This window comes from Apostichopus japonicus, chromosome 14, assembly GCF_037975245.1.
Source record: "Apostichopus japonicus isolate 1M-3 chromosome 14, ASM3797524v1, whole genome shotgun sequence".
Classification (NCBI taxonomy): Eukaryota; Metazoa; Echinodermata; class Holothuroidea; order Aspidochirotida; family Stichopodidae; genus Apostichopus; species Apostichopus japonicus.
In genome coordinates, this window is record NC_092574.1 from 11,659,708 (window position 1) to 11,674,353 (window position 14,646).

General features: G+C 36.5%; 2 protein-coding genes and 1 long non-coding RNA gene across 3 annotated transcripts in view; 1 reads left to right on the top strand and 2 right to left on the bottom strand.

Annotated features, from left to right (window-relative positions):
- The first annotated feature begins 155 nt into the window (after nt 1–155).
- Nucleotides 156–4,000, top strand: LOC139980258 (uncharacterized). The gene is made up of 3 exons (XR_011797483.1): nt 156–321; nt 1,912–2,099; nt 2,859–4,000. It is a non-coding gene; the product is annotated as an uncharacterized lncRNA (long non-coding RNA).
- LOC139980257 (small ubiquitin-related modifier 3-like) lies at nt 3,999–9,866 on the bottom strand. Its single transcript, XM_071991803.1, has 5 exons — nt 9,743–9,866; nt 8,269–8,316; nt 7,695–7,772; nt 6,398–6,469; nt 3,999–5,471 (listed from the first exon to the last, which is right to left on the bottom strand). The coding sequence occupies exons 1-5, from the start codon at nt 9,758–9,760 to the stop codon at nt 5,412–5,414; spliced, it is 276 nt and encodes a 91-aa protein (XP_071847904.1). The 5' UTR covers nt 9,761–9,866; the 3' UTR covers nt 3,999–5,411.
- A 3,337-nt stretch (nt 9,867–13,203) lies between these two features.
- The window catches only part of LOC139980245 (complement C3-like), a 63,367-nt gene continuing 61,924 nt past the window's right edge, over nt 13,204–14,646 (bottom strand). The window contains exon 38 of the mRNA XM_071991783.1: nt 13,204–13,873. Within this exon, the coding sequence (XP_071847884.1) occupies nt 13,768–13,873 (106 nt within the window). The 3' untranslated portion in view covers nt 13,204–13,767. The remainder of the gene's footprint in view (nt 13,874–14,646) is intronic.

Here is a 14,646-nt window from a genome sequence, read left to right on the forward strand (position 1 = left end):
GGCAAAACAGGACTAATATTATTGTAAATGAAAAGTAAGAAGTCTATAATAATAGTATGATAATATAGAGTATAATAATTTTTGTTCCGATAAAAACTAGTGAACTTTAAAGTCTAAGATTGTACCATTTTTAATAAAGGGACTTGGTCTACTATTCTTGTCCATTGTGCAACTTGTTTAGGAAGCAATGCAGACGACTGACCTTGGCCTCCGATCCCGCTAGCAGCTAATTAACATCATCTGTTAGTAGTACTAATTCTTACTTATAGACATACGCATACTGGCTACAACATCACCGTTGGCTGCGAGTAGTAAATTTAGGTGAATTATGGAGCTTTTTTTTTTTAATAGCTTGTGCATTTTGTAACGTTGCAAGTCAGTACAAAAATAGCGATCAGCCTACAGTAACGTAGCGTAAATAATAGTGTTGTTTAAGCAAATTAAAGGCCTAGGCTATACTTTGGTAAGCTATGTCAAGATTGTCAATCTAGTTCAGCGCCTATAGCCCAATAGCATGAAAGGCGAGACCTAAAAATAAAAATGAAAAGCCTGCATTCTCTATCAGTGCTTACTCAAAAATTTAGTCAAGTGTCGTCAGTTCTACTTCTAAGTTCTTGGTTCAATGGGCCAAGGTTTAACCTAACTGTGAGCAGTGAACTGACTAGGCTTGGGTGACGCCTAAAAGTGGAGTGGCTCTAGGAGTTTGTGAGCCTGAGTTTTATCACAACTCCTTGGTTATGCAACAAAGTTGACATCTATATAAACAGTCAGTTCATTATGCAGATTTGACTTTAAAGGTCTGCTGTATAGACCCAAACTATAGCACGCTATCAATCATGGTAAAGTTTCTTGAGATTACGTAACCGACCTGCCTTGGTCGAAAAACGACCCCATTTTACCAATTATTCTGCAACTCCTGGCACTTTTTTTCAAAGAGCCTAATGGTGTAAAAAAGCTACGCATGCTAATTATAAAGCCTGAGGTTGATTTACGACCTTGACAGGTCGATTACATAATCACAAAACTTTCCTAGCTATAGCGTGCTATAATTGGAGCCAATAGAGCAGATCTTTAAGGCCTGCATAGCCTAGTACACTGGGCCTAATTGTGAAAGTTAAGTTTATAACGATTCATACCTTTCACCAATATTATATGGTATATAATTCAAAATTTCCCATGCAGTTTTCATGGTCATAAATGAATGATCATTGACCTAACAATCAGACACTTTTGGGATACGACAGAAAGCTACATTTACCCACACAGCCTGCAGCGTTTAAGAACAAACTGATTTGGTTTGCAAAACGGTTTGTTATGCTCGCCATAGGAAGGATGCAACATAACGCAAAATCACAATATTTTTTAAACAAGGTGGAACTTTCATAAGTAGTGATCCACATGAAAAGAATGAAACCCTCATTTTGTCATTTCTTTTTCTAAGTGCTTAGGCTTTTTCATGTCAACTAATCAATAAATCAATGATGGCATATTCTAGCATTTGTTCAACTATCCACCATTCTTGAATCTCTGATTTAAATTGCCTAGAATGGCCCGTAAAGAGATTCACAAAGAAGTTGAAACATAACGTACATATGTACCCTACACCAGGAGGGCAATTGAAATCAGAAACAAATGTAAACAGTACACATGTCTTGAGGAGTGCTAGTTACACCTACAGCTCCCAACGAATTTGGAGTGTGATTTTTAACATACAGTATTTTGAGATTCTAAATGACAAGACCAGACACTTTAACTTGGCACAAGTAGGGTGAGTAATTAGCTCAGGACTGTCAATAAATTATGAAAGATAAGGACTCTTGCAAGTCTTAAATCATTCTGGGAAGTTGGAGCATGAAAGCATAGAGTTCTTTTTTTTCTTTCATGTATCATGTTTCCCTTGATTTACTGTAGAGGCCCTCGTTGATCACTTCTGAAGCAAGGGTATTTCAAGAAGAGTATCTTACAGTTCAACGTGAAGATGTTTAGCGTCAAGCAACCCGAGAAAGCAGGTGGAGATCCGGATCTAGCAAAGCAGATGCAATGGGAAACAATTAAAAATGTTCTGCTTTTTGCAGGAATTGTTGTTACACTCAGACTAAGTAAGAAAGATTTTTATATTCATGAGAATACCCTTACCCAATGAAGGGCTCTCCTTCCATACAAGACAAACTTCCTCAGATTCTCTCTATGGTAAAAATTGTTCAAATTTTTTATTTCTGTAAAATTATCTGAAGGTGAAGAGACATTGTGCCATGGTGATTGACAGTGTGGCTCTTTGCAAAGTATGTCTAATTGGCTTCCATTTCAAAGTTGCATCAAGCATTCACGTATAGTGCAATATTCTGCTTGCTACACCACTAGAAGCTGAGCAAGAGTTAGATTGTTGGGAGCCAAGGGACAGGTGATTATGGGGCCTTTTCAGCATAAGCTTTTGACAATTTAACAAATAGAAATGACATCTTGTACACAGGTATTCAGATTGCAAGGAGACATTTAAACAGTAGTACTAGTTAATAGTATGATATGTCATATCGCCAATCTTTCTCAGATGGCAATTATTTCATTTAAAAAAATGTGGGTGCTGTAAGCCTGCCCTCAATATATCATATCAACCTTGTAGTGCTTCACTTGATTTTTAAGGCCTGCTGTAGTAAAACTGCAATTTTGTAATTAAGGGTAAGAACCCAACAGCCCACGTGTCAGCGCTCAAGAGACGGAAAAAAAGTTGAGGGCGATTACGGATTACCACTCGGTAGTTTTCATAGTTATTAGGTGTGATCAAGTAATGTCTGCAAATGACAGTCCTATTTAACAGGATCATTGCATAGATTTCATGTTTTGTTTCATTGTTTTCATAGCTCCCATTGTTTTGGAAAAGATGAAGTCTTAACATCAGCACAAGCAAGGTACCCTGGGGTTTCTGCTGGATGTAGCTTCCTATTGGAGCACCAGATTGTTGGATGTATAGCTAGGGCATGACCCTTGCAATGGGACATGCCAAGAGAGAAGAAATGGGCTTTGATTTATCGTTAATAAAATATATACTTGAGAGTAATTGGGTAACTTATTCAGGGACAAAGAAGAATGTGAAAGCTTCAGGAGCATGTTTAATCTTCATACATTAAGGAACATTCTTCCGACTTGTATCACAGCCCTGGACTGTTTGAAGCACTGTTTCCAGTGATTCCCAGCTATTATGTGTGAAAGAACCAATGCCAAACTACTTGTTTAGAACTAAGGTTGATAGCGGTATTGTTTATCTGTTGTAATGGAAACGGCAATAAAGTAGCACCGCTGAACAAAATTGTTCCGGGAGCAAATTCCCGTATATACCCATCAAACATTCTTGAACTTTGTATAGTAGCCTGTATTATTTGATGCATTATTTCTAGTAATATCTTGAAACCTTAGGAATCAAATGATATACACTAACCGGAGGAATACGGCATTTTTTGAGTTTTGAATTAGAGTCTATTCTTTTCTATTTTTGGGATGACATGGGGGAGGTAAGTTCTCTTTTTCCAATTGTCATTCTTTTCAACAAGTAAGCGGTGGCTTTTTCATTGTATCAAAAGTACAGTGATGTAAAACCTATCAATCCTTATGAGTAATAACACCAAGTAAATAGGGAAAATGATAGTGGAAGTTAGATGTTGTCACAAGAGATTGTAATATATTGTATGCATGATATTGCAGATCAGCTAATACAATGAGACAATTGGTGTTCACACATATTTGAAGATAAGCTGTTAACATTTAAAGATGCAACAAGATCTATTGCAGACCTCTACAACTGAACCAGGGGTTGCATACATTTCACGATCATTAAATTTAATGTAATATTATGACTGTTTGAATGAATATCTACATCATGCTCTTTTCTCAGTTTGGCTGGGAAGACTTCATCAAATAGTACCGTACAATGTAATGCGCTGCTCATTTATCAAGAACCGTGTTTTATACTTTTGTATGCAATGGAGGATAAACAATTCATCGTGTATGTGAAGTGTCAAGTTTATTTTTTGTCCATTTCACATCTTTGTTAAATGCTTTACTTACACAATGATACAAAGGGTCTCATCAGCTTCACAGGAAAATTATACGGATCATACATATCATCTTTTACATTCCTTAGGGAGTACCACATACCACAAAATATTTCTGCTCTCGATATCCACAACGTTTCCATATGACTAAACGTTAGTTTGTAAAGTTACATTTTGGCACAAACACAAGGATTGTTTATCCTTAAAAATGAATTGTTAGTTGTAAAGCAAAGAATTTAGCACTGGTTTTCAAGCTGCTGCAGCAGAAGTAGTAATTTTCATTCCAATCATCTGCCAGGATTTTTATTTTAGAAATAGGAGGATTCACAGAGAAATATGGAGGACTTATTCTCTGTACAACTGACAAAGATATACTAACATAAAGAAAATGACAAGTAGAAATATTTACATTAAGATGGGCTATTATTAACCCAAGCTGTATAGGCTATCCTTCAAATACCAGACCAGCATGCCATTCCCTGCAGCAAGTGACCCCATAACACATTAAATGAGAACTACACATATAACAGCCACCTAAAGATGAGACGTAGGGTACCATGCCTACCTACATACAGAGAAATATTTTCTTTTTTCTTAATTGATTTATTTTATCAATCATTTGTTTTGTACTAACAATGTTCACATAACTATGATGGATGAAGTTAGAACTAGATCCTTGGTGAAAATCAGGTCAATCCATTTACTTTTCATACGGTAAATTCCTTTTTTTGTACCACAGATTTTGCTTTTTGTTAGGTTTGCATTGTGTTTCCTTGGATCAATCAACACACTACTACTCACTATGAAGAAAGAACACTCATAACTTGTTTTCTCCCAATCCCCTGTAGTCTTCGGTTAAAACTCAATAGCACTTTTCAACACGCAAAACCACACTGCCGTTCCTTCCCACAGAGCAAATCATTTGACTAATAATTCCTAACAATTGCATATTATAAAATGCAAACTGGTACCATATTTCATGTATAAAATGTTACAACATTGATGGGTCTTATTGCAAGTGCAAATAAAGCCTTTTCCCTGAGAATTACATCTCGCATTCTATTTGAGCTCTCTCTGCTGTGTGCCACCTGCAACAAGTATTACCATAAAAGTACAATATAACTCGTCATTGTGATAACTTCTTGCCTTAAAATGTCAAACCATTCCAAGTTAAAGGAAGTAGTGAAATACCTTTGATTAAACCAAGAACACAATTTAAAAATCTAACAGAACAAAACTCGCAGTAGTATTGTGATCGTTATCTGATGTTTCCATTAATCTGAGTGCTGTTGAGATGCAAACAAGATTCCAGCCGGCATAATGTACATATCAAGGAATAAAGGCAAGCTAGTTAATCTGTCTGTCTCATTGTCCCCCTGTCTGTTGTTGAAATACTTCAATCTGGTCCATATCTTCCATGTCCAGCTAAAATTGAAAAAATATTGAGAGTTAGATGATTTTCATGATTTAATTTTAACCTTCAGAAATACATGTGTGGCAATTCCCAAGGGAGGTTGAATTGCTGGGTGGGAAGTGGTGGAGTCGTATGGTACCACAGAAAACGTATAATTCATCATCCAAACAGGTGGTTACCTGGCAACATCGAGTTGAAATCATTCCTTTTAGAACATACTGCAGAAACCAGGTCACTAATGTTAAGTTACAATAAGAACATTCTTCTTACTCTCAAGTTTGACCTGTTCTGGAATTGAGACTTTCAAATGGCACAGGGCATATAGATGGACAAGGCATGCTGGGAGGAAGCCCCCCTACGTCATATCATTAGGATCAAAGGGTAAATTGACATATCAAAGGAAACGTGCGGTACTGTTTGGGTTGTTCGAACAGCAAATTTGATTGTCCCATAGAGTAAGTCAAAATAAAAAAGCTCCCCCTTTGGTGGATCATAGGCCTAATATATTTCTTATAGTCAAGGAGGGTGATATTAATTTATCATTTTACTTATTTGGGGATATTGAGTCACAAATCAGAATACAATGTCAACAAGCAGTCGTTCAATCGACCACCACAAAGCTGACTGTGGTTGTCCAAACAGAAATTCGGATGACTTCAAACATTTTCCTGCCATGGCATAACTTCCTGTTATTTCTTACAATATGTAAGTTGCCAAAACTAAATTGAGCCCCTGTGGTGTCAGTCTAAAGAAAAATTCACACCAAGTGTTTTAGTCAACCACACACATTTTGTATAAACTAGCTATTTCTAAAAACAAAAATATCCCACAGAGTTAAAGAAGATGGATATATCTTAATACAGAACACTTAAAGATTAAAAAGATACAAAGAAAACAAACAAAAAGGGGGGGGGGGAGGAGGAGGGGAAATACCTACCACCTGTGGCGTGTCCTCATCAAGGATGTTTGATCCATCATACCTAAACCTTAGAGTGTCAATGGCTCCGCCCTGAAAGTTCAATGAAAAATATTTCATAGCCTTTTATTTTGTACCTTTGATGATAACCAAAATCTACAAATACATTGGTTTCTTTAAATGCTCTGGAGAGTGCCTTTGTGAGTGCCTTTGTGAGGAGGGAATACTACAGAAGTGTCAACAACAGTGTTATAGTACTCAATGCTGCCCAATTAGTATGGTTGATCTTCATTTTTTCCCCCTCAAAAAGTACTGGATTTCACAACATGTCATAAACAGAAATATATGCCCGGTCAGAAAAGAAATGGCTGCAAGACTAATTGCAAACTGACCTTGATTTGACCCTCAGAGTTACCCCGATAACATGTCCGCTATTTGTTAGGTTTGATTCCCATAAGCAATGTAATATTCAAATCATGGGTACAGTTAGTCTGACAGTGCAAAAACTTGTGTAAGTTTTGGTGGTTCAGTGTACCATTCACAGAGGCTATCATACTTGTTTGCATGGGGGAAGAAAAAAATTAAGACTTGAAAATTACTGCAAAGTATTTCTATAGGTTGGCAGCCCTGATAAATGGGTACCACAAAAGGTCAAACATACAGCAGCTGTACAGTAAAAAAAAATCCCAAAAGATGGATCTGCATCTTATTGGACAAAGTGGGGACCATAGAACTAAGTAATATGGCAGGGCTTGAAGAATTCAATGTGCTGGGTCCCTTAGGTTAATTCTTCCAGTATTCGAGTTATACCCATTTTGCCAGCTAGCTTCCTTCGAAGACATTTCTTGCTAACATTTTGAACGGTGTCTTTGGCATGAACAACACTGGTACGCTATGCATGCAGGAAAAGACAGTAAAGTACTTATTGTTGAAAGAAAAAAAAATTGATCAGAAAGCACCCCATGCAATTTTCAATGGACAATCAGGTAAAAAACGTTAAAATACTATATTTATTACAAATGAGAAAGGGGAACACCCTTGGAGATGATATTTGCTTAAAAATGTGGGTAACAAATTCTACTGTCCACATATATGCATTTGTTGTGAGCACTTGCAAAATGTATTGGGTTAACATGGCTCATGACAAAGCCCTGACAGGCTCCTCTGAAAAATATCGTCAAGTACTGGAGCAGACTATACCAGCCTTGAATACAGGCCCTTACTCAGTCTCTTGGTGAGATCCAGGTCAAATGTCTGTGGCCAAAGCCTGCAGACTCTAATTTGGCTAGGTAGACTAAAAACATTCCTGCTTTCATACCTGCTTATCACAGTAGGCTTTCTTCAGCTTCCTCAAGGGTGTTGACCTTTTGATTTTAAATTGAACGGTTGAACCTTCCTGCAAGAAAAAATATGTAAGATGGTGTTGGTAAACTAACAACATCCACTCGTACACAGGAAATTCTACTGTATAGTATACATTAGTGATGGGAACAGGTACCAGGGGACCGACCGAAAAGAAATTACTAACCAGTACACAGTAGTACATAGTGCAAGTATGATATCGTGGAGTCGTACTTTAAAGGTGCCAAAACTGTCTTGTAAGAAATTGTAAATTGTCTTGCATCAAATTGCTTAATTTGAGCAATTAAATACAAGTATATCCCCACAAATGCTTCAAGGAATTCAATCACTCAAATCCCATTTTCACGAGTGCTGTGGTTGATGTCATTACCTCATGATGTCAGCTTTGCATAAGTTGTATTAGATATAGCTAAATAATAACTGAAATGAGTCAAACGTTGGAATGATCAGCAGGCAAAAGGTTTGACAAGCTACAGTAAATGATGTTATGTTATTACATGTCTTTAATACAAAGAAAGATTGATACTCACAGAACCAACTACTCTCAGGGTGATGTGTTCTGATTCATCTTTCACATCCTACAGACAAAAAAAAAAAATTGGAGAAAGTAACATTTTTGACAAAAAAGTCAGAAAATATTATATACCCAGGTTATATACACCTAGCTCAGGTATGATAAATTGCAGTGCGGTATGAGTGCCATAACTATTGGTTCACAAAATATATTGTCATACTAGATCTAAAATTCATCACAGGGCAATGCTTAGGGCTATACAAAGACAAAAAATGATATGACCGAAAGGACTGGACCCCATTTTCCACTAAACAATTCCTTTAAAAGTTGAAGCGTTGGGCGTTATTTGTTATGTCATTTCTGTGTGCTGTGTACCGGTGTCAGTCCATTAGAATCCGAAGATCATTAAAGGGCTCGAGTAGTGAGAGATGGTTAAGGAACTAGTCTGTAGGTTACTTTACATTAAGTACTTTAAAAAGGAGAGAAAACACTTCATGTCAGATACAAAAAAAACAAAAAGAAAGAAAAAATTAGTATTACTCTAAAACGGAGAGACAATACTCCATTACTCTTTCGGCCATGGCGGAAAGGTACATTTAAGGTATGGATTTGACCTTGGTGTACAGGAATGTATCAGAGAAGCTTTCTCTGATAAGGATAGTATACACTTCTTCAAATGTGACATTTCGCTGGATAGCCTGAATTGTAGTTAAGACAATATTGGGGAGTTGATGCACTATACAGGTTGATTGAATAGTTTGAATTGTAAGTTCATAAGTGTCGATACATGATTGTCTTCAAATAAATAATAGTTAGTTGAATAAATCAAATTAAATAAGGCTGATAGTTTATTAAAAAGTCCGATTCTGATTGTAGGTTTAAATGGCTGATTTTGTGGATTTTTCGGGGCTTGGTATAGTTCATATACAAATTAATGGCGGAATGGCACATTTTCTATGGCGAAAAGAGCACATTTTCTATGGCGGAAAGTACCGATGGAGGAATGACACGTCCCCCGCCTATAGTAGTACAGGTAAAATAGTTGTAAATTGCTCAATCATTGATGGTATGTGCCTACTATCGTGAATTCATTTAGGCCTACTTTACTATGTCTGTTTCTAGATCATAACCTTGCGTTTGGAGAAAATTCATTTCAGTTCAACTTATATTTCCGAAAGGCATGGAATCGAGGTTATTGTTTTGGAAATGCTTATTTCGATTCGCGAATTTCGGATCGCTGCTGTGTGCATGTTGTAACGCTAGGCCTGTGTTCCTACCGTTGGGCATGTTCGAGCCCAACGGCCGGTTATAGGCTTCCTAGCCTAGGCCTATATCATTGTGACTAATCGGTTAGGCCTAGCCTAACTTTTGTTAGCTTTGTTTACGAGGAACAATAAAAATATTGTTCTCGATGTTTGGTGTAGGAGTTAGACTCATATATCACATTGGGTGGTTAACTCCTCAACAGCACATGCATGGTGATACATTACCTTTTTCTGCTCAGACATTTTGACAGGATAGATGAAATAAACGCCGGCGGTTGGTTGACTGCGTGCTGACTTCCCGCACTTCGTCTTCAGGGCATACACTAACAAGTATCAATGCCGCTTCACATGCCATAGGTCGGATCCGATCTTCGCGGTGCTAGAGTATGGCGCGCCGTATGTATTACTTTATTTATGTTGTCGTCGCGGAGACTTAGGTAGTCATATTGAAGTGATCTGGATAAATCCATGTAGATTAGATTCATAGCATAAAACGCGAAATGTCATGTCAGATGCATGCTCTCTAATACGAATATGTAAGAAAAACGATAATCCAAGTTCAACGATGATATTCCAAGTTTTTCGAGCGACGATACAGGTTTATCGTTGAGGAACCTGGATTTTCGACCTGTATTACAAGTTAGGTTTAGCGGTTGATGCTACAGATTTTGGGACCGATAATCCAAGGTTTTCCATTGATAATGCAAATTTATATGGACGATAAACCTTCTTTCTTTCTTTTTTCCTAACGACAATCCAGATTTATCGTTTTTGTTGAAAACCTGAGAGATAAATTTATTGGTATATATATCCGGGTTTTTCGACCGAAAATCGGTTTATCACCAGATAATCTTAGATTATCAGTCGAAAGCCTGGATTTTTGACGAAAACCTGGATTTTCGATGAAAAGCTGGATTATCGGCAAATACCGTTATTAACATCGTAATCCTGAAATATTCGAGATATTCCAGGTTCATGGGTTGGTAATCAGGGGTTTAAACTGAAAACCGGGAACATTCATTATTAGGCATTTGGCTTGCCATATGAGTATCAAGCGTAATAGCTGTTCCTTCCATGGGATTCGTGATTCACATTTAAAAGGAAAGGGGACTGGGGTTGCGAATGAATTAGTTAGAATTCGTGCCCAGGCTATATATTGGGTGACTTATCCTTAAAAGTATCACAAATATACATCATGACACAAACACACTTACACACGCATGAGAGCCAAAAATACGCGACGCATCGTCAAATTGATAATAGAAATTTTTGTATATTTCTGCAACAAACAACTGGTGAACATTAAACTATAACTATACCAAATCAGCAGTTAACGAGCATATTGCGCTTAAGTATCATCCCGGCCTGCATACCATTAACTGTGACTCACAGTTAATGGCCCGTTAGCTGCTCAAGTTAAACATGCACCTTACATATTTTGCGCGAAAATCGTCTCGAAAGTTACCAAATTTAGCAAAAGGAGGAACGTTTTCGTCAGCAGAATGGCTTATTATCTAACGATAAGTCATATAAACGTGATATGTATTACATATGCATTGTTCATGCATAAAGGTCACGTCGGGCTGCCTCAGTACTGCGCAATAAGTGTTAATTTTCGGGATTACTGACCACCCCTTACACTGTTCCAGTGTGCGAACGCCGTTTGATGCACACATCAGTCGCACATGTTCGGTTAATAGGTTTATAGGCTCCAGTTTGGCGACTACGGTTTGTCCTTAAGTTGCAAAATGGTTTCCGTTTGCTCCTTGAATCTCAAACATCGGTTGTTAAAACTTCTACCCAAATATGCTAGGTAACTCACACAATATTTGTCAGCCATATATAGTCCTGTTTTACTGCCTCATGATTTATCTAATCTCACAATCATATCGAGGTAATAAACGGATGATTTGGATTCACGAAGAGCAATGAAAAAGGCGGCAATATGTTTGATATCAATTCACCTAAATATTTGATTATACAATTTCACATGTAGTTTAGGCCACCTTGCTTAAAGTCTCTTAGTGAACCATTCACCTCGCAGTAGCTGTTGTATAGTGAAATCGTTATGACGATCTATTGTTTCATATCAAAGATTTATATGGTTAATGTTTATTTCCAGTTGCCATCGGAATTTGATTATGCGTAATATATCAATCAGAAACTAACATTGAAATATGTCATATTACTTCAGAGGTCTTTCTTAATTGTTTCATTGCAAGACGTTAGGTAAATAACACACCTCGTATTATGTTGACAAACTCCGGTGCAATTTTACTGTTTTAAAAACTTTCCTGCATTTAAATACAGAATTTGCCCCTACTTGATACTACAAGTCATAGTTTTACTTAATCAACATGATTAAAGTTAATCCAAACCCCTCTTTAATCGCATTCACCCTAGTTAATCCTTTCAATAATGTTTAGAGAACAAGTTACAAAACTGGTTTAAAAGGTGAGTTTTGATGTTGATCTATTTCCCCATATTAACCTGTCAGCCCATTCACTAGCTGTTGTGAGTTTCGTCTCAGATGACGTGGATTCAGCATTTAGTTGAAAATGTATACTTTTAAAGTAAATCTTATTTGTAAATATGTGAAATAATTAAGTATTTTTGTTAATTACTTAATGAGATGTCTTCTTTGTCGTCTATATGTAGACCTGATTCGTTTTAAGAGCCATCTAAAATAACAAAGACGCCTTTATATCATGAAAAGTTCATATTCGCGTATTTATTGTATTGTTATATAAGTCGGCACATCTTAAATGTTTCTATATTCTTCGTCAACTTGCATTCTCAAAGAAGATTTTTAGTACATATTCTTATATTTAGTACATGATCATAGAACCATCCCCTAAGAGCGTATGTGCCCAAATGCTAAAGGATAGTTGCGACATATTGCTAATAATTTAAGTAAAGTGTAGCATAAGTTAATCTTCGTTAGCCGAAATAAAGATAAACTTCATATTGAAAAAGAAATGCGCTTCGTAAGAACACCAAAACATGCATACTTTGGTCTCGTTCTGCCAACACATACTTTCAATTGGTCGTTCTGCGTTCAAACGGATAGGTACAGAGTACGTCAAAACAACGGATGCTCCTCTTGCAGTTTTTTTTTTTTGGAAGATATTACTCTGTTAAAATTCTTTTAATAATTGAAGTTAACTTCTGTAGTAATTAACGCGTCACATTCAGTTTTTAGATACGAAATCCGGCAGAGAGAAACAGATCGCTTAAATTGTTTAGGAAATGAAAACTTTTTAAAGATTCTTTTGAAGTCTTATTGTAACCTTATTGTGTATTGGACTTTTATACAGTACATATAGGTTGTTATAGAGAACGTGTATGTGTATACTTTTATGTAATATCTGGTGCGTTTGTTAATGCAGTATGCATGCGTAAAGCTTAACCAGCTCGCTTTCAAGTATATAAGGGTAGAATTAACAGGAAAGCTACCAACTCATGTTAATCAGCATTCTTGAAGCATTCAGTGTAAGGCATACAGAATTTGCTATCTGCAGGTTAATTGTGACGAATGACGAGGAAAGATATGAGGATTGAGGCTTTCGGGGCGTTTGGGCCTTGATAGATACGGGGAAAGGAAATGTCGGTTCCTGCCTGGAATCATGGAAATTTATATTTACCCCTTTTGCAGTTTGTTTGGAAAAAAAGAAGCTCATAGAAAATAGTTTTGAGAAACATTACTTTATTGTCAAAGACAAAGCTATATAACTATAGCACTGTTCATGAGATGTTTAGCTACCCACTCTACTACCACTTACACATTTAAAAAAGCTCGATTAATTAGTTTTCAAAAAATCATCGAATATCTACTTCAAACTAATAACTAGAAATATAGATTTCCACCTTCCGGTTGCAGTTTGCAATCTCGCTCATTGGTCCCAAAGTGATACATATCCTTAATTGACCTTACCTCTCTTGATATATCCTATTCATGGGATCAAACAAACGACAAAACGACACATTGATTTATAGCATGGCGACATTAGACTTAAAACAAAACTGCAGATTATTTATTGAAAGCAACTCTCCGTTCTCTTGTTATAAGAGGAAAAGAAATACAATGAAATCTAGGAGAAGTTGTAAGACGTGCTACCCGGCTAAGTTTAACTCTAAAATTATGGATAAAAGTGATTGGAAAATAGATACCAATACGAGCTGCCACATATTCTCTAACTAATTTTAATTCCACGTTGCTGCTTCAGGAGTTAAAATTCAACGCTTTTCAATTAGTTGCAGCCACTGTTTCCATCGCGGATAGGTATTCGGACTTCCCTGTTATATTTTTTTCTCCAACGTGTCATAATTGAATTGTTGTCAATGACGTAGCGATACCTACAGATTAATAAAAACAGAGGTTTAGACGGTTGATGGTAGTATAATGAGATGTTGTGATACTGGACCTAAGCATTTGTAATTTACACCCAATAAGTAGTGATTACCATCCACAAAGTATACATTATACTTTGTTGCAGTGATTAAGGATTATACTATAGCTAGCAAGGAAGCGTCTGGCAGACAACGCTTACATTTCTAACCAATAAGTGAGCTGTTGGTGTTAAAAATAGCTGCAGACATGTTCGGGTAATTTTATTTCTTTTGAAACTAAGGGAAAGTTTTCTCTTCATGATATCAAAATCTCATGTCTTATTGAAGTAAAGCACGTAAAGATATAGCAAGGATACACTGAAAAAGAGGCATTTGCGTACCAGCATTGAAGACCACACTGTATTCATATTATTCGTGGTGATTCCGGGAACAAGGCAATTTTCCTATGTGTGATATAACTGTTAGTCGAAATGTTACTATCACAAGCATTATATATAGTCATGACTTATTTCACAGAGTATCCCAGTAGTAGGAAGTACGACATGTACTTGTTATCTTATTATCACATATGAAGATTTTGTTTTAAACACTAGACATTGTTGATGGTTACTTATTTCCACCAGACAAACTGTATACTTTACTCAAATACATTTATCACATGCTTATATCTTTTCTTCTAAAATGTTAGCGGGTTTTACTTGAAATGTTTCAACGAAAAGTTCACAATTAGACATCATAAATTCAACAGACAGACAAGATTAAGTAGTATATATGGTATT

What these genes read in the sequence shown, in the direction of transcription:
- LOC139980257 (XM_071991803.1), bottom strand. An exon ending in CCCTGAGAGTAGTTGGTTCT is followed by an intron (nt 7,773 to 8,268) that starts GTGAGTATCAAT and finishes TTTTTCTTGCAG; the next exon opens with GAAGGTTCAACCGTTCAATT. An exon ending in AAGCCTACTGTGATAAGCAG is followed by an intron (nt 6,470 to 7,694) that starts GTATGAAAGCAG and finishes TTGAACTTTCAG; the next exon opens with GGCGGAGCCATTGACACTCT.